This window comes from Miscanthus floridulus, chromosome 5 (assembly GCF_019320115.1).
Source record: "Miscanthus floridulus cultivar M001 chromosome 5, ASM1932011v1, whole genome shotgun sequence".
NCBI classification, from domain to species: domain Eukaryota; kingdom Viridiplantae; phylum Streptophyta; class Magnoliopsida; order Poales; family Poaceae; genus Miscanthus; species Miscanthus floridulus.
The window spans coordinates 12994998-13015288 of NC_089584.1; the positions used below are offsets into that span (position 1 = coordinate 12994998).

General features: G+C 42.5%; 2 protein-coding genes and 1 pseudogene across 4 annotated transcripts; 2 read left to right on the forward strand and 1 right to left on the reverse strand.

Moving 5' to 3' along the window:
- Nucleotides 1-4546: 4546 nt before the first annotated feature.
- Nucleotides 4547-16182, forward strand: LOC136449528 (uncharacterized). Of its 3 annotated transcripts, none has more exons than XM_066449568.1 (22): nt 4547-4687; nt 4934-5003; nt 5257-5279; nt 5394-5563; nt 5738-5842; nt 6353-6365; nt 6446-6579; nt 7447-7542; nt 7679-7715; nt 7984-8038; nt 9235-9433; nt 10688-10780; nt 11059-11218; nt 11301-11338; nt 12907-12985; nt 13065-13169; nt 13294-13319; nt 13460-14588; nt 14677-14786; nt 14890-15041; nt 15383-15442; nt 15552-16182. In XM_066449568.1, exons 2-21 carry the CDS (start codon nt 4962-4964, stop codon nt 15437-15439), a joined length of 2823 nt encoding a protein of 940 aa, XP_066305665.1. In that variant the 5' UTR covers nt 4547-4687; nt 4934-4961; the 3' UTR covers nt 15440-15442; nt 15552-16182. The 3 variants fall into 3 exon arrangements, with proteins under 3 accessions (XP_066305665.1, XP_066305664.1, XP_066305666.1); XM_066449567.1 differs by lacking the exon at nt 7679-7715 and adding an exon at nt 8588-8669; XM_066449569.1 differs by lacking the exons at nt 7679-7715; nt 10688-10780 and adding an exon at nt 8588-8669.
- A 132-nt stretch (nt 16183-16314) lies between these two features.
- Nucleotides 16315-16920, forward strand: LOC136449530 (uncharacterized). The gene has a single exon (XM_066449570.1). It carries the CDS (start codon nt 16384-16386, stop codon nt 16732-16734), a length of 351 nt encoding a protein of 116 aa, XP_066305667.1. The 5' UTR covers nt 16315-16383; the 3' UTR covers nt 16735-16920.
- A 140-nt stretch (nt 16921-17060) lies between these two features.
- Nucleotides 17061-20070, reverse strand: LOC136449529 (uncharacterized; annotated as a pseudogene).
- Nucleotides 20071-20291: the final 221 nt, after the last annotated feature.

Genomic DNA, 20291 nt, shown 5'->3' on the forward strand with positions numbered 1-20291 from the left:
ATGCACGTTCTTTAATTGCACAATCTTTTCCGAAGTAAGCTTCAGATCAACCATACCAGCACCACAAACAACTGCACCCGCTCCATTCCCCATCAGCAAGGAGAAAGTCCGCCTGACCTAATAATATGAAAACAAGAAAATGTTAGCACACACATGAATATTAGTGCATGTGTCAACCCATCAATCAGGTAAACGACAAACAGAAAGTAAGAAATTACCTCTATGTTCCTTCATCAGCCTCAATCACATTTGCAGACTTTTCTTAGGACTCCATTTGCTCTCCTTGCAATCCTTAGCATAATGCCCAAGTTTGCCACTGGTGTAGCAATTGCCTTTCTCCTTATTCTTCTTCTTGAAAGGAGTAGTGGTCTTTTGTTTAAGATCTCGCCTGAATTTCTTCTTGTGGTAATTTTGAGGATTTTTCTGCACCACATGGATGCTAGAATTCCCTCAACAACTTTCTTACCATGGACATCTTTGCTCTGCCTCCTCTTCAATATCCAAAGATCCAATGAGATCAGCAATGCCAAACTCTTGTCTCTATGTTTTAGAGAAGTAGCAAACTCGGTCCAATTCTGTGGCGCAGCCCACTACAGACTTCGGCGGCGGCACACAACCAAAATTCTCGAGTTCTTTCAATTTTCAATAGTGTTTGTATCTCATGAGCATGTTCTACTATAGAACGACCATCAACCATCCAATAGTCATGAAACTACGCCATGACATACAACTCACTATTAGCATCAGAAACTCCATATTTTGCCTGAATGCATCCCACATTTTTTCCAGTGGAGGGAGTCATGTATGCATCAACTATGGTGTCCCCTAGAATGCTGATTATTGCCCCGTCAAACGTAGTATCAGCCTCCTAGAACACACGCTCCTCATCAGGGGTATGTGGTCCTATTGATCTACGTTCGACAACAAAATAGCAATGCATACTGGTCAACCACAATATGCATCTCCGACGCCACCTCTTGTAATGTGTGCCCTAAAAACATTTGGTTTCAGTGCATGCGCAAAGCCAGCTATCGAAAAATGCCTATCAGGCTTTTGAATTATTAGAAATTTAGGCAAATTCAGTACCAATTTAATCAAAAAAATTATTAACACCTTGTTTGTGACATCAGACATATGCATGTGTGATCTAAGCGCAATAAACATGATACTGATCATGATTTTAATCATAGAAAATAAAAGATGGGTTGCAACAATAGCATACCCAGCGGCACCAGAGCCAACGCTAGTTGACATAGCATTTGTCGATGTAGTCGTCCCACTCGATGTCATGCAGTAAGGTTGCAGTGCCGATCACCTCCTCCGTCGTAAGAAGAGTCCAAGTTGTCGAGAAGTAACAGGAAGAACAACGAACGAGAAGTCACGTGAAAGACGCTCTCCAAAAATCTGATTATCGGTCTTCTCCCGAGCAGATGAACTCACGATCGGCGCCAGTTTCAAAAGCTTGGTCTCCCTATTCCCATGCGCGCAGGAACCGAGACGGGGATGGCAGAGAGAAACACAACAGCATCGTGATGCTGCTCTTGGCTCTGTGTTCTTCCCTCGTGAACAAGAGAAGCAGTCCCCTTTTTATGCAACACAGATGAAGATAAAGAGCCAGACACATGAAGAGATAGTGGTCATCATAGCACGTTCGTTATCAGTAACTTATGAAACTGAGAAATCAATTGTCTGCTACTATTAACGGAAACCACTAAGACATCATGACTTGCTAGCATATAATGGTCATCATGCACTTGACACTCATCAAGCCGTCAGTTACACCAGCGGCATAAAGGACCATGCGTATTACACCTAGCATTAACCATATTCTTGGAATTATTCTTTTATTTAATTGTTGAATAAAAATGGGATAGGTCCAACTAAATCAAACAAGGGATATTGAGCATCACATCTATATTAACTTGCGTGAAGAACTCCTGAAGCTTTGCCCTGTCCCAAGCTGTCGATGTGTGATCGATCACGCTCATAAACTGTGGTGGATGTGGGGTTGGGCTAGGGACTGGCCGCCACATACTGTCGGTTGGTAGCTAGTCCATACTCCATACGATGTAATCGAACCTGTGTCGATTCTCCTAATTAGGCCGAGCCAAAGCGCTTCCCTACCATCCAACACTGATCGCCAAATCTTAGAAGGGGCGGAGCCAAGATTGCCCCCCAAGAACTCACCTTATGGAAAATAAACCGCCTTTAAAATCTGGGCACTTAGGGATGCCGGTTCCTAGAGGATCCATCAAGCCTGCTTCACCAACAAAGCAAGATTAAAGAGCTCTATATCTCGGAAACCCATTCCACCAAGGAACTTTGGCATGATCATATCGTTCCATGCAACCCAGCATGTCTTCCTCTTTCCTTCCTTACTTCCCTACCAGAAATTCGTCAAGAGGCCATTGATATATTTGCATAGGTCTCTAGTCAATTTAAAACATGACATTGAATAGGTGGGTATTGCTTGAGCGACGAATTTGATGAGCACTTTCTTGCCGCCAGATGACAAGCACGGCTCCATCCATCCTTATTCCAAATCCTGTCCTTCCCAAATTTGAAGGCGCCATTTGTTGCAGAGCCAAGATGGCATCCGTAGATACTTCTCACTTAGGCATTCGTTCTGAACATCGAGCTAGTTTTGTCATGTGGTCACAAGTTTGTTGTAGTGGGCCAAAAAAAACTGCTTGGATTGGACTATGGCCCAAAAGACCACAAGCGGTATCTCTACACCTAAATAAAGAAATACGAATTGTTGTCGTCATCTGCCCAGCTAATCGCCCCGCTCGTCGTCCACCCACGTCTACGGAATTCACGCCGTGGAAAGCTCAAACCCGAGTTTTGTGGTCAGTTGACAAGATGATAAGGTTGGAAGAGGTGGCCTCCTCAACAATGAGGATGTAGGCATATTCCTTGGTGGTGTTACCGGATCCCTGGGATATATCTGTGAGTAAGCCTGGGCACGAAAACCCGAGAACCGAGAACTGAACCGAGCTAATCTGAATCGAAATCGAAGTAATCGAAACCGAAATATTCGGTCCCAGGTTCGGTTCCAGGTTCCCAGGAACCGAAATTATTACGGTTAATTCAGTTCCAGCACTCGGTTAACCGAATTGACCTAAAATAACCGAACTAAGTTGTTGGACCTCTTGTTTTTTTACTGCAGGCTTGAATATTGCTCTATGCTTAAATATTTGAGAGAACAATAACATATATGTGTTGTACTGTTGTTTTATGCTGCATTGCTGTTTAAATTGTCCCTTTTGACTGCATGAAAATCAGGCAAAATGTTGCCGAAATTTGCAATTGAATGTGTTGTTTCTTGGTTCCTGAAAAATTCGGTTCCATCGGTTAGAACCGAAACCGAACCGAATTAACCGAAATTCCTCGGTTCCGCATTTTCAAAGTAACCGATCGGTCTCTTCTTCTCAGGTAACCGAATTAGCTGAAGAACCGAAGAACCGAACCGATCGATTTCGGTTAACCCAACGCCATCTGTGAGCAACTTGCGCTTGCTCCTTTTTGCTTTTTTGGATTTCTTGTGAGCAATGACTTTTAGGATTAAGGCCTAATTCTACTTGTGCAATGAGTTTGAGTTACAAGTGAATGGTAGAATAGGTAAAGAGACATCTAAAGGTCCTAGGGAAATTATGTATCCAAGTCAATAAAGTGCGGCAAGCGGGTTATTCTAGTTGAAACAAAAGTCTAGAATATATTAGTGGTTATACATCGCAGGAGTTAGATGTGACAAGTATTGTTGACGTAATAGTCTCTTGTTAGCAGGCCCAAACTTAATTTAAGTCTTGCGAAATAGTCGCTACGAGTTGTACTAGTAGTACCAACTTATAGTGTCACATCTCGCAAGTAGCTACAATTTTGTGAAATTAGCTCATAAAAAATCAGCCCTATGCTTGTCCTCTAGTTCTAGAGCTTATTTGGTTGGTGTCCTAGACATTACGCATGAAAAAACGCTTGTGAAGTTGATGATTTTTCTGACCAGACAACCATAGAAAAGTTATGTCTACTAGCACGAGCAGGCGCGCCCCGCTGCGCCGGTTAGAAGATGTGTCAACAGCAAGTGGACAGTAGGACACAGCATGCCACAATGGCTGTACAGTGGCAAATAGCGTAGAACCGTGTATGGTACAATAGATGAAGCGCGGAGGACCCAGGGATTTATTCCTTGTAGAGGGATCTTATTATTAGTACCTCGGTTTGAGAATGCCCATGATAGAAAAATCACAATATTATTACTATTTATGATTTTTCATGATTGTACATCTAATTTGTTGACTACTCAAATGTTTTATTTATATTTTTTTCAATATATTCAAATTCTATAAAATTGAAATATTTTTAGCAAGCAACAGCCGTATTTTTTAATTTTCAAAAAAATTAAATAAGGAAAAAAACTGAAGCGCGAGGCAGGCAACGTGTTTTTGGACGGCTGGGCCTGGACAGGCTGCCCGGATCAGAACCAAAGCAGCATTCAGGCCCCGTCAAATTTGTACAGGACTGGACCGCGTTCACCACTGCCCTTTCTTCTCCCTTTCACTCTGCGCGCGCGCGCGCGCGCTCACTCTCTCTAGTGGCGACGACTGGGGTCGTGGGAGACCGCCGCGCCTCCCTACGCCAGGTGCCGAGGTCTTCGTCGGGCCCTTTGCCGGCGACGAGCATCCACCAGGTATGCCCATCCCTTATTTTCCCTTCCTGCTGTGCGAAACCGAGCACACAAACCCTAACCTAAGCTATTTGGCTATTTGCATTCGAATCTGAACTAATTACAAGCGTATGCTTCGATTATTGTTTTTTTTTGCAAAAGTTATCGGGTTTACATGTACACGCCCTTTACTGGGCCCGCCCCTGCCTTTGGATCATTTAACCGCTGAGATTTCGCGTTCTGAGTTTGTTCCCCGTTCTGATTTCGCAGATGTGGGATTTCTCACCGCTTGCTCGCGATGCTGCAATGGACGGGCGGTTCGAGGAGGAAGGTGTACGCTGTGAGTATCCACATTTCTACCTTAAATTTGTGTTATAATTTACGGTTCACGACACTTAATTTGGGCAAACAGCACGATTTCGATTATTTTGTGCTTCAATTTTGTAACTGGCGGTTGATGGTTGGCATTCAAACTCTAGAATGGTCATTACGTGGAGCTGTGTTTTTAACAATCTGTAACATGCTGCTAACATTTGGTTATGTTTGGGTGGTTTTGCGTTCTGCTTGTTTGGCCTGGCTCTGAAATTGAGCAGTCCAGGAAGTCAACACAGAGCAGGTAATTTTGGTACTTTCACTGATTTCAGTTAGTAAAAGTTCATACTGTGGTGTTACTCATTTTTTTACATCGATGGAACTGAGCATCATCCTTGATCAAACAAATGTGTGGCAGACAAAGGCAATACTTCGAACAAAAGCGACGGCAACAGCAGCGGCCAGAGCTGCAGTACCAGGATGGCGTAGCAGGGGGTCAAGCTTCACATGGTCAACAGTATCGATCACTTGATGTTCTAAACATCAATGATCTGGCAACTCCAGATAATCATCATAATGGATCCACAAGTAAGTTTCCTATATCCTTTTGAACTTTTTAGGTCTCAGTGGAGCACTTTATTTTCGTGGTTCATCACTTTACCCTTCTAGCATAATATCTGTAATGTCTGGCTAAGTAGAACAAGTAATATCACTCATTCACTCGACAGATTTTTTTGTATAATTGTTTTATTACCATATCAGATATAGAAGGAGCTATTCCACAAGTGGATTGCACTCTTTCAGATGCTTCTGCTAAAGAGGCGATGAAGATCACTTCTTTATGCAATATCAACATGACGGAAGCAGGTGAGGGTGCCATTTCTGTAGAAATAGTCAAGTAAACTAATTAAGAATATACTACTTTCTTGTGCATACGGTATTTCAAATTTTCGACGTAGGCACTTTGGCAACAACATATGCATCCATAAAATTAACAGACTAGTTACTCCCTCGGTCCCTCCAGTCTCTTCTACATGTTGAATAGGAATCTGTTGTGGTTTTCAGAAAGTAATTTTGATCAACAATTTTTCCTATCTCTGTATTTAACAAGGTAGCAAAAGGTACTAAAAATGTTGATGAACTTTTTCTTCCCCAAAATAGTTCATAGCCTAAATTTTAAAAGGTTGGCTAGACAGTTTATAGGATGGCATCTAATTTGTACTGGAGGTAATTATAGATATATGTCTTCCTCTGTTGAATCTTTAGCTGCTAAAAGAAGATTGAGCTTTTATGATAATATTAGTTTGTGAAGTGTGTAACGAGCCCTTTGGTTACATTAAAGTTATCATAAATTATTAATTCTCTTCTATTCTGCAGGCTCTCAGCCAAGGTCAGTATCTCCACACAGTATGGTAAGAATGTGCCTGCATTTGGCCTGTTTTATGAAATGTCAGTATTGTGGATTGGCAGATTGTCTTCACCCTTTGGTCATCAAGATGTTGCAGCAGCTGTTAATTATCATGAAGATCCTCTTGGTTGTAAAATGTCCCCATCCATAAACTATAGCACTAGGCAGAAAAATCAAAATCTGGAACTCCAAAGTGGTGATGTTTCCTTCACTATTACAAATCATCTGTATTGTTCCTACTGATTTAATTACCGCTTAAGTCTGTCCAACTTTTTGAAAAAAAATCTTTAAATAGTAGTCCATCCAATCACAAATGTATTACATTTAGGACATTGGCATGGTCTACGAGACAACACTTTGACTAGGAATTTCTATAAGAATATGAATCTTAAAAAAAATAATGATTATATATTATAAAATCAGTTTTCATGATGAATCTATTGTGCGTCATGAATTTGCGTAAGTCTTTATGTATTCGTGGTCAAAGTTATAAAAGTTTGTCCGGTAGAAATCCTAGTTTTGCTAGCAGTTATTGCTTGGAACTAGTGGAGAATGGAGCAGTTGATCATGTTTGTAGCTGTGGAATTGAAGAGTTTATTTGTAAACATCATTTTTTTTTGCGCCTCTCATCTAGGTACAATTGTAGTATCTGTTCGTGAACAGACACACCAACGCCACACACACCACACTCACTCACACCACAAGTACACAAACAGATCCTACAACTACACCTAGATTCTAAGATCGCGTCCTTTGTGAGATCACCGGGTCCATGGATCCGTAGACGACGAGGTGCGTCGCATTCCCTGTGTGGTTCCACGCGTGAGAGGCAACATAGTTATTTGGGGGCGAACCCCGGTGAGACACCAGAAAATCGCAGCCACTGGGGCTCGATCCCTGGCCGGCAAGGTTCCAGCCACCGAGCCTTTGCCACCCGAGCTATCGCTCGGTTCTCTGTAAACATCATTTTTGCTTTGTATTGATTTGTAAGTTGCATTGCTGAGATTGATCAACTTGTTATATATCATTGAAACTCAGGTTTGACTTTGATTTGTACTTGCAGAAATTTCACTTATTGATTTGGTCAGTTACGAGGGATCAAAGAATACGTCTACCGCACGACCTGTCCATGAGCCTCATGTTTCATTTTCTGTTAAAGGTGCATGTCTCAATGACATATTGTCTGGATTCAAGAACAATCGTTATTTGTTTAACTGCTTACTTCCTATCATTGTTAGTGGTTGTGAAATGAAAATGAACAGTTTGCTGTGCTTACTGGAAGAAATATTGTGCAGGCTTGCAGGTCACTTCACAGTTAAAGTTCAAATTCTGGTGGGCTTGTATATCTTTTAATATACTGATGTATTGTTACATGTTTATTCTGCAAGGATTTGCACCTAAACTGCATCCTTATGTTGACATTTGTTTCATTCATCATAGTAGGATTTGATAGCCAATGTTTTTGGTTGTGAAGTTTGTATGAGTTGTGTGGTCCACCTGTTGTTATTATTGTCCCTGATCAACCTTAGTTCACTGCCTTTTTTCTCTTTTAACAACATATTGTAATGGTTCATTAGACATCCATCTACTTCTGTTTCAGGCCTTGGTCATATCAAGATGGAAACACCTCCACATTCACCGCAACCAGCCAAAAGGTTGAGTGATAAAACTTAAACTATTAAGTAGTACATGCCTAATATGAATATTTCAGCTATATAAAGTTAATCTGGTGGGATGAAGTTGAAATAATAAGCAGTGTTTAGTTTTACAGAAAATGGTTTCTGTTTGTGGATATGTCTCAATGGTTGGTTTGAGACTTCTCCAAAACAAAGTAACCATAGGTGCAAACAGTGCCATAATCATGTGACAAGTCCTATTTTATTTGCCTCAAGGAACAAATTTCTTGCAATTAAAGATATTATCCTCACAGGCTCATTTGTGTCGCTGAAATCAAGCCCATCAGTATTCATATCTTACCCTTAAGGCAGACAATAACAATCAACTGGTCCAGTTCAGATTGTTTTTTTTTTGTCTAAATGGTCTAGTTTGTCCACATTGGTTATAGCTAAGGTAAACCACAATGTCTCGACATTCAAGAACAACAAACATTTTTATCATGTGATACAAGTCATGCTCATGGCTTTCACACAGGTGCAGTGCTATATCCAAATCTAAACTATTTTGCATTTAATGTGGTTACACAGGGTTTTACCTTCACCTCCAAAGCCCACGCGGTTCCTACATAAAGCAAAGCGGTCTATCCCATTTGATGTCACAAAGGCATTGGTGAGGCTTCAAATGCCTTACTCCTTGAAATCATATCTTTTTTTTTTGTGGGTTGGGGGGGGGGGGGGGGGGGAGTTTAGGCAGGCAAGAATCTTAAGAGATGTTTGAGGCCTGTTTGGATCACCTTCGGATTGTAGTAATCAGATAACATAATCTGTAGGTGATCCAACCAACAGATTTTTGGAATCCTATAATCCATCTCAAACCTTCTGATAGGAGATTATAGGTGCTCGAAAGACCAAATCTTAATCCAGGGATCCAAACAACCTAGATTATTATAATCTGTAATCTAGATTATTATAATCCCATTAGCAATCCAGATTCTAATAACCCAAAGGTGATCCAAGCAAGCCCTTAATGCCTGTGGAAAAAATGTAGTCTTGGTAATTAAGGTGGATCCAAGCTTCTTGGAAGAAAGTTCTCCTTATAGAGCTTATACGATTGTCATTTCTCATTAGACTATATGACAAATTCAGAACCAATTTCTTATGGAATCCAGATGTTAATTGAATTGGACCATTTCAATGTAGTAATGCAAATACTTTTCGTGTACCACTTTTAACAGGATTCGATTACCAGTATCAAGATGCTGAAGGAGCGAAGACCATCAGCCAAAATGGGCAGCATATTGGAGGAAACTGGCTATGAAAGGAGGGAACAGTTTAACTGTTATTTACCGGATTCATCTAAGAGCCATAATGCTGACCTCTATGTTGAGGACGAGGACATGTTTTATGAACCTCAAGCTGAAAAAGATTGGCAATGTAAGTTCTGCTGTACCATCTTATTACGAAGTCTCATGAGTGACAACACAGCAATGTTTTCAAGTCCTCCGATTAATCGCTATTACTCGTCCTAATCGGTCCCTGGTGTTCGATTAGGAGGTCCGACTCGATTAGCTCGACCAGAAAGCTGGTCATCCGATTAGTCGACGAGAAATCGCGATTAGTCGTCCAACTAGGACAGGGACGACCAGTTTGGTTACTCTGTTTTTGGGCCTGTTTAACTGGACGGACATGTGGGCTACTGGGCTTGCAGTTTGGCCTGTTAGGGTTAGAATGTTTAGCAAAAAGGATTGTTAGCCTTTGTTGCGCTGCATCTGGATGCGAGCGTAGTTGGAGTGATTTTTCTGCTGTAAGTGCTAGTGTACTACTGCTGAGTAATTAAGTATGATAGTAATATTGATATGTGATTCTGCATTATATTTTGTGTAGGTCCATACAAAAAAGACAAACCGATTAGAGCACCAAAGGTTAAATAAGTTGGTATATGTCAGTTACAACCGCAAGATGGAAAACAGATTTAAAAAAATTAGAGAGCTAGGTTCCAAAGAAAAGAGATGCAATCCACTCTTGCTTGATGAATTCATTGGGAAAATGAATGGGTCAATGAAAATTGTGAACCAGAACCAGTTTAGGAAGGTGGTGGCGATGCTATGACTTGGGCTGTTGTGGATGAGGCTATTGGTGCAACTCAGGGTCTAGAGGGACGTAACTTGCCTAGGGCTGCTACTACTCATGCTGCTGTTGCTGCCCCTGTGAGGCGTACTTATGCTTGGAACAGGAAGCGTCCAAGGAACACAGTGACTCAAGATATTGATGAAGTTGATGATGAAGACCAAGATCAGCATGTAGATTCAGCAATAGCAATGGAGGAGGATGAAGAATCTGCACCAACTGAAACTGGAGATGGACCAACTGGAGATGGAGATGGAGGCTTCAATTTTAATGTTGATTTGCTTAATTAGATGGCTAGTTGTTTATTTTTGTTGGACTGTTAAATGTCAATGTTTGTGACTCTGTGTTGAACACTTTAGCTTATGTGTACTGAACTTGTTTAGTTATGTAATATGCTGGTTGTGTGGCTATGTGGCTGCTATGGTCTGCTATGTGCTAACTGCTAAATGCTAGTTATTTGCTACTGCAGCAGTGCTTGTTAATACAGCAGTGCTGCTGTTGAGCTGTGTCAAGATCAAGACTACATTAGTGTTGCTAATTATGGTCTTCTTTGGTATTTAGGCTTCCAGCAGCAAGTCAGCAAAGAAATGGAGTTTGGGACAGGAATATGGACCTCTGGACATGGCAGAAAAGAGAAGAAAACAACTCCCACAAGTAAGTCACCAGCTAAACACTAATGTAGTCTTGATGCTTGCTTTATTGTGTATACTATATAGTATATATAGGTATATATATAGTAGGTATATATGTCCTGATATATAGGACGACCAGTGGTCGACTAGGCTCGACTAATCGTGATTAGTCTCCTGATCGGTCCCATGGCGACTAGGTTCGACTGGACGACTTGAAAACATTGCAACACAGGTTTTGTGGCCTAAGAAAATATTACTCTATATGTTCGTGATTCTACTTTTTTTTTTTGTTCTGAACAGCAAAGCATAGTAGATCAGATGGCAATCTTGCTGATGAGAATTATGATGGACTCTGGAGGATAGATCAATTTAATTCAGAGGATCATCTTCCTACTCAAAGAGAGAAACATTTTGATATAAGTGGCTATGGATTTAAAGATGGATACTCTCCAGAGCGAAGGTAACTCCTCCACATTTACATAGGCTTGACTAATAGGCCTCACATGTTCCATGGGATACAAATAATATAGTTTTTCTTGCAGAAACTCAACAAGATCTAGCACAGTATTTGAGAATACAGGTTAGAGTTTTGTCTATGTTCTTTGTTTCCCATATCTCACAGATCAGTGACATTCTTGTAATGAAAAAAAGTGGGCATTCCCTGTTATTTTTGCTCAACCTTATCAATTGATTTCTAGCTAGTGTGCACTTATTCTGTGATGCTGAAGTAATCAAGATTTCATCTCTCCTAGGTTCTCAATACTAGTAGAACATTACTTATCTCCGGTATGTTGCCAAACTTCTGAAAACTTGCCTTACCTTTTTTTAGTTCATCAGCAACAGGCCCTAGCATGGTTGAAGTAGGCTGTAAAACAGTGTCCCACAGTCATGCAATTCTTCTTTTCTAGTGATATCTCTGAAATGCTTTTCAGAAATATATTGGCAGCTGAATTAGTCGTTGGATTTGTGCACCAGGTGCCACACTTGGGTTTGAAACTTGCGTCACCAGTTCTTAGCTTGTCAGCCACTAGTCCACCACCTAGCATACTTGTAAAATGGTGTTCTCAATTCATGTCGTTCGGTTTTTGTTCTGATATCTATGAGATTCTTGGAATTAGTTGTGTATTCTCTTTGTATTTTTTTTATGTTGTGGACTAAGTCAACCTAGCAGTATGATTGCATTGCATACTTGTCTTACTGCTATTAACTTATGACTAGCCTTTTTCTGGTCTGAAATCTTTACAACAACAACAACAATATAGCCTTTCAGTCCCAAGCAAGTTGGGGTAGGCTAGTGTTGAAACCCACACGGTTCAGGCACTTCAATAGCTGCTTTCCAAGTACTCCTATTCAAACATAGATCTCTAGGTATATCCCAAGCTTTCAAATATCTTTTTATTGCCTCCCCCATGTCAATTTCGGTCTTCCTCTACCTCTCCTCATATTATTAGCTTGGCTTAGGACTCCACAATGCACTGGTGCCTCTGGAGGTCTCCTTTGGACATGGCCAAACCACCTCAACCGATGTTGGGCAAGCTTTTCTTCAATTGGTGCTACCTCTAGGCGATCACGTATATCATCGTTCCGAACTCGGTCCATTCTTGTGTGACCGCAAATCCATCGCAACATACGCATTTCTGCAACACTCAGTTGTTGAACATGTCGAATCTTTGTAGGCCAACATTCTGCTCCATACAACATAGCCGGTCTAATCGCCGTTCTATAGAACTTTTGTGGTACCCTTTTGTCACAGAGAATGCCAGAAGCTTGTCGCCACTTGATCCACCATGCTTTGATTCTATGGCTAACGTCCGCATCAATATCTCCATCCTTCTTTAGCATCGATCCCAGATACCAAAAGGTATCCTTCTTAGGCACTACTTGACCTTCCAAACTCACATCTCCCTCCTCCTGTACAACTCCACCAAAGTCACATTTCATGTATTCGGTTTTAGTTCTGCTCAGTCTAAAACCTTTAGACTCAAGGGTCTGCCGTCATAACTCTAGTTTCCTATTTATTCCCGTCTGGCTTTCGTCCACTAACACTACATCATCAGCGAACAACATACACCAAGGGATATCCCCTTGTATGTTCCTGGTAACCTCATCCATTGGTCTGAAATCTTTGTGTTTCAATTTTCATTGAAGGAATTCTGTCCTCACACGATCTCTTTTCTGATCATTCATTGATGGATGATGAGGGCACTGACCTTTTCAAGTGGGAAAGGTAAAGCATAATGAACTAATGAAGCCTCATGCATATCCTGTCAATACAATACTTCTGATCTTTCTGTCATTCTTGTCAGGCACCCACCAAGTAAGAAAATATCCAACTCAAATAGCACTTTTGGTCCTTCTGCTTGGTCTTTTGACATGGCCGATGATTCAGAGAAAAGACGGAGCCCAATAAGGTATCAGAGGATCTACTTGTAACTGTGTCTGAATGAGTTCTAGGCTCCTGATTCCTTATTGTTCTTATGTCATGCAAAATTATTAGGAATTTGATGCTGATCCTTTCCAAATTGTTCTTTGCAGTGAAGAATCATGCACATCTGCTGCAGGTCAGTCATTTTTACTATTGACTTCTTTTATCTCATCAAAGACTAGACTCTAGTCTTTATAGGGTGCATTTCCTAGCAGACCAGCGATTATATATGCAAAAGCTATATCTTGATCTTTCCCCCCTTTTTTGGGATCAAAGCAATGAAGGATAGAACGTGCAAGAAACCATCACCATCAATGAAGAATGAGATGAACGAGAATGATGAGTTTCATATAAGATTCGATAAGCTGGATATTCCAAACATGGATGCACCTCTTCATGGGAGGTCACTATTTAACAGTCCAGAAAAGTTGGATAGGAAAGAAACAGCACCTCAGAACAAACTTGAGACAAATTATTGGTCACAAGGTGTTACTGGGCAGCCAAGAACTCGAGAACCAAGCTGTCGCTTATCACTTAACGAGAAATTTTCTGATTGGGATTCTCCTACTTCCCATTTAAAGAGTACCACTGGACTGACTGATCAATCGAGTTGCACCATGATGCGTAAGGATAAATCTTCTTTCAATGCTGCTCCAGATTTGAACATGTATCAAACTGTGGAGTCAACTGAAAAGAGGCCTGCTTCAAAAGTTCATTCTATTTATCATGGACCTGAGAAGCCTATTTTTGAAGATGAAATTCACATGCAGCAGCCTGTTTCAGATATGTTTCATGATAAAATTGAATTATCAAACCCGTTTCAGACCAAGAATCTCCACAGTGACATTGATATGAGCACTTTCTTTGGACAGAAGGTGGAGAAGAATCAAGAAGATAAATTTCCAAGTGTAGACACCTTCCATGCAGTGAAAGCAGCGAATTCTGTAAGACAAGCTGTTGATCGAGACAGTACATCCTCACAGCCTTCTGGCAGGGATTCATTCAGGCACAGGTTCAGTCCTGGTTTCAAATTCCAGGAGTCAGAACCAAACACGTTTTGGGCGGATAGCTATGTTTGCAATGGCACTTTTCAGGCTGGTCTTGCGTTCAGTGGTGTGCTTGCAAGAAACGATAGTGATAAGAATGAAGTCAAGATTGAGGCGTCTGAGAAACCAGATACTAAGATATTGACAGAAACATGTCGGCTCTCTGCAGATCACAGGAATGAGATTAATGGGACTGAAACATGTTCTGGTGGCTCAGAAGCATTCAATTGTTCTGAAGCACAGAAGAAAACTTCAGCAGCAGCAACACAAATTCCTGCAAACTTAAGCTGTCTTCAAGGAACCTCAGCAGAATTGTTCCAAGTTCGTAATCATGTCATACCTGTAAAGAGGGAAAAGATGTAAGTAGTGTGTCCCTCAATTGTCATTCTTCTAAAGTGTTGTTTGTTTCATATATTTACTGGAGTTTCTCTCATTGTCCATCACTAGAGATAATCCTGGTGTTAGCTTCGATGCTACAATGCATTCGAGAAACAAGATTCACGATGTTGGAGATCATTCTAAACTAAATGCTATGTTCCAGTCTCCTTTCATTGGAGGTTCGTCGTTCATTCCCCAATTGCCTGTTCTCTTTCGTATGTCAACTCAAATCAAAAAGGAAAAAACAACCACCATGTGATTAATATGTTTGCTGCTATTTAGAGGAGATGGGGATTGAGAAGAAGATCGTAGCGAGCGTGTCACCTGACAACAGTGATGTTCAGTATCAGTTTATGCTTGAGCAACGTGTTCTCCAGCGGCTTTGTGTTCAGAAGATAGTGGTGCCTGAACCGATGAAGGACAAGCTAGATAAGGTAATATAGTCTAGACCAGTCAGGTCGTCATAATTCTGTATTGCTAACCCCCCCCCCCCCCCCCCCCCCACCCCCCACCCACACACACACACCCCACCACCACCCCACCTCACCCCCTAGTTTTTGAATATTCTGAACTACACCTGTCCTAAGGAAAAATGCTGTTTTGTGCGTCATTTTGAAAATGGTAGGAATTCCAAAAGATACTTTGGTGCGTGCAACTTCATTTGGTGCATAATTTGTGGCAACTTATCAAATGCTGTTGCCAGCCTTTTATTATGAATATTATATTCTGCTAGCACTCCTCCACATTATTAAGTTCAGATATGCTTTTTATACAGGATGCAAAGTTTAGGATAGTGGAGGATGGATCTCACGTCCTTGCAAAAAGCGTCTAACAGGTAAACAGCAAGAATGAACTTTCCATTTTCAGCCTTCTCCTGTTTAAAATGGCTTGAGCGTGAGTGATGAAATCAGAAATTAAAGTTTATACACCATTTATTCATGTAGATTCACATCAGGGCATCAGGGGAAGGAAATGACAATGTAGGGAAGGAACTCATTTCACGCACACGAAGTGCAGGAGCAAGCACTTACATGCGTCCCGTGTCCATACGCTCATTTAAGGGCACCTCGCTCTTTTGTAGTGTCTGTTTGAAAATAATAAATTTTTCTTCACCCATTATTTTTTTTTAGTGTTGGTACCATAATCTCGCTTCATTGTATGCCTGTGGAAATCTGGATTTGCGAATTATTGGTTGTTAGTGATTCTGGGAGGGCCATCTGATGGTATACAATGCTAATCTATTAGACTTACCTTTTCTATTCTGAACCCCAACTCTCACCATTGACAGGTCCCTGCTATGCCAACCCTTTTTAAAAGAAAAAAAAAAAGGTAACCATTTTGTTTTATATATAACCATGTTGAAAACGACTGAATTGGTATTGTAAATAAATGCACACAAAACCAGACAGGTAGACTGAATAATGGTTGGCATTCAAACTCTAGAACGGTCATTACGTGTAGCTGTGTTTTAACAATCTGTAATATGCCGCTAACATTTGGTTACATTTGGGTGGCTTTGCGTTCTGCTTGTTTGGCCCGGCTCTACGTTACGGCTTCTCATCTGCAGACTCCAACTACGCGCCAGGTGGCGATAAGACCTTATCCTGTGCGGCCACTTGGCGCGAGGGTGGCCACCCACGTCAGACGAGCGGGCTGACCTGGCGCCCCTCCAGCTCATCCTATCTACTCATATCTGCGTCCCTCTCCCCCGCCCCACCCGCTCCTGCCATCACACATCCGCAGAGACCCCAGAGCAAGCGCCTGAGCTCAAGACCCATGGCCACCACCGCCGTCGCGGCGTCTCTGTCCGTGGCCCAGGGGCTCGGAAAGCCCCTCTGCGCCGGCAGCAACGCGTCGTCGCTCCGGGTCGTCGCGCCCCGTCAGTCGGCCAGGAGGATGGCCGTCGTCCGGGCGTCCGCGCAGAAGCAGCACCCGGCCAAGGAGTGGGCGGCCGCGGCTGCCGTGGCGGCGGCGCTGGTGCTGCCGGAGGTCGCGGAGGCCGCGCCGGGGATCTCGCCGTCGCTCAAGAACTTCCTCCTCAGCATTGTCTCCGGCGGGGTCGTGCTCGTCGCCATCGTTGGCGCCGTCGTCGCCGTCTCTAACTTCGATCCCGTCAAGCGGGGCTGATCGAGCTCAGCTACATGCATCGTTGTGTGTTCGTGTACCCTATGTACTGAGATCTCTTCCACCATGTAAACAGTGTTTAATATTGCGTGAATCTTTTGCCGTGTAAATTTCATTTCATGCTCGCATAGCCATCATCTGTATGAGACAGATTCAACAGCACATTCGGTTTCTGATGATCTTCGTACATATTTTGCTCCAGCAACATTTTCGATATTCGGTCGGTTCATGTCAGTTTATGTTCTGACATAGGAGTATATGAGATTCTTGGAATTAATGGTGGATTCTCTTTGTACTCTTTTTGTTATGTTATGGACTATAACTCTATAAGTCACCTAACAGTATGATTCCATTGCATACTTGTCTCACTATTACTAAATTATGACTACCCTTTTTCTGCTCTGAAAAAATTGTGTTTCAATTTTCATTGAGGCAATTCCTTCCTCACATGATCTCTTTTCTGATCATTCATTGATGCATGATGAGGGCACTTAACTTTTCAAAGTGGGAAAGGTAAAGCATAATGAAGCCTCATGCATATTATGGTAATACAATACTTCTGATGTTTCTTTCATTCTTGTCAGGCACCCACCAAGTAAGAAAATATCCAACCCAAATAACACTTTTGGTCCTTCTGTTTGGCCTTTTTGACATGGTCAATGGTTCAGAGAAAGGAGCCCAATAAGGTATCCGAGGATTTACTTGTAACTGTGTCTGAATGAGTTCTAGGCTTCTGATTCCTTATTGTTCTTATACGTCGTGCAAAATTATTAGGAATTTGCTGCCAATCCTTTCAGAATTGCTCTTTGTAGTGAAGAATCATGCTTATCTGCTGCAGATCAGATGAAGAATAAGATGAATGAGAATGATGAGTTTCATATAAGATCGGATAAGCTAAATTATTAGGAATTTGCTGCCGATCCTTTCAGAATTGCTCTTTGCAGTGAAGAATCATGCTTATCTGCTGCAGATCAGATGAAGAATAAGATGAATGAGAATGGTGAGTTTCATATAAGATCAGATGAAGAATAATGCTTATCTGCTGCAGTGAAGAATCGTGCAAAACATGGATGCACATCTTCATGGGAGGTCACTATTTAACAATCCAGAAAAAGTTTGATAGAGGAAAGAAACAGCACCTCAGAAGAAAATGGAGACAAGTTATTGGTCGCAAAGTGTTACTGGGCAGCCAAGAACTCGAGAACCAAGCTGTCTTTTGTCACTTAAGGAGAAATTTTCTGATTGGGATTCTCCTACTTCCCATTTAAAGTGTCACTGGACTAACTGATCAATAGAGTTGCACCATGATGCATTAAGGATAAACCTTCTTTCAATGCTGCTCGAGATTTGAGCATGTATCCAACTGTGGAGTCAGCTGAAAAGAGGCCTGCTTCAAAAGTTCGTTCTATTTATCAGGGACCTAAGAATCCTGTTTCTGAAGATGAAATTCACATGCAGCACCTGTTTCAGATATGTTTGGCAGTAAAATTGAATTATCGAACCCATTTCAGACCAAGAATCTTCAGAGTGACATTGATATGAGCATTTTCTTTGGACAGAAGGTGGACAAGAAGCAAGAAGATAAATTTCCAAGTTTCAGCAGTCCAAGTTCAGACACCTTCCCTGCAGAGAAAGCAGCGAGTTCTGTAAGACAAACTGGCGATCGACACGGTAAAGTTTCAGGGGAATGAAATGACAATGTAGGGAAGAACTCATTTCACGCCCGCGAAAGGCAGGAGCAAGCACTTACATGCGTCTAAGGAGTTCTTCTGTGTCCATACGATCATTTAAGGGCACCTCGCTCTTTTTTAGTGTCTGTTTGTAAATATTAGTGTTTACTTTAACCATTAGTTTTTTTAGTGTTGGTCTTTGCCATAATCTCGCCTTGTTATATGCCTGTGGAAATCTGGATTTGTGAATTAGTATTGGTTGTTAGTGATTCTGGGAGGATCATCTGATGTTGAACAATGCTAATCTATTAGACTTCTGAATATTGTAAGTAAAGTTCGTCAAAAGCTACAGAAATGTAGCAATTAGATTCACCGGACCTTTTGTGCCCTGAACTTCAACTCTCAGATCCCTGCTATGGCAACCCTTTGTTAATAGAAATGTTGAAAACCAATTTATTTTATATGGCAAATGCACTCGGTTTGCTGTCGGTTTGCTCCATCAACTCCAAGAACTTGGCCCAGCGTGCAATCGGTTTGCTGTCGCAGCCTCCTCTCCGGTTGCTGAAGTCACGCTGCAAGAAGCAGCCGATGCACACCCGCCCGAGTTCAAATTCAGAGTTCAACCATGCTCAAATCGGCGAATCCAAGATGCTGAAACCGGAGTAGGTGGCTTACCGTGATGCTGAACGCCGCGAAAATATCCACGGCTACGGCGAGGGCGGCGGCGATGACGACGACGAACCGCAGCGTCGCCGCCGACTTAGGCGTCCATGCCATTGCCCAGAAGCCAGGCCGCGTCAGCGTTCCACTCCACTGCACGCAGGCAAGAACCAATCAAGAATTGGATACACTGAGGAAGCGAGTGCTTAAAGAACTAGGGAGATCGGGTCACCTGATCCCGGCGGTCCCGCTGCACAGCGGCGGCGACGCGCGCCGGGGGCTGCTTCTTGCGCCGCCAAATGGAGGTGACCCGCGGCAGCCGCGCCCACCTGCTCCGCAGGAAGCGGACTATCCTGCTGCCTCGAGGCGGCGTCTCGGGCTGTGTGGCAGCCGCGGGGTGGTCGCCGCATTGGGAGTGACGGAGAGGAGGCGGCGGCGGCGGAGGCGGAGCAGCAGGGACAGGCGCTCCCCGCCACGGCCCCACCCCGGGAGCAAGTTCTCCGCGGCGGCGCGGATCTCCAGCCCGCCGCGGTGCCTTAGGTTCAGGGTCACCGACCATGCCGGAGGACCAGGCGGCGGCGACGCCATGGGGGAGGCCTGGAGGGAGGCGGCGGTTCGGCCGCCGCGGCTCTGCTTCTCCTGTGGTAACGGTCGAGTGGCGAAGGCGACCGGCGCGGGGCGTGTCTCGAGATCTGGGCCATCCGATCTAAAGCGTGGTGTCCAACCAGTGCGGGTGCTTTTGTGAGTTTTTTTAACTGAGTTTTGTTTTTTTAAGAAAAAAAGAAAACATCAATGGGACCTTAATTAATATTAATTATCAAATAATAGTTGCAATGTCCAAGACCTTGCTAAAAATTGAAGTCTAAAGGTTCATTCAGGGCGGAGCTTAGTTGAGGCCAACGTGGACCATGGTTCCCTTTGCTTAATTTAATCTCCATTGATTAAATAGTAATTTCGATATGTTCATTGGTGTTTATAGCTCAATTACATAGATTGACTTTCCCAGTTTGTCCAGGCCCCGTTTAGTTCCGAAATTTTTTGGCTTTGGCTACTGTAGCACTTTCGTTTTTATTTGATAAAAATTGTCCAATTATAGACTAATTAGGCTTAAAAGATTCGTCTCACGATTTCTCGGCTAACTGTGCAATTAGTTTTTTTTTCGTCTACATTTAGTACTCCATGCATGTGCCGCAAGATTTGATGTGACGGGTACTATGCAAAAATTTTTGG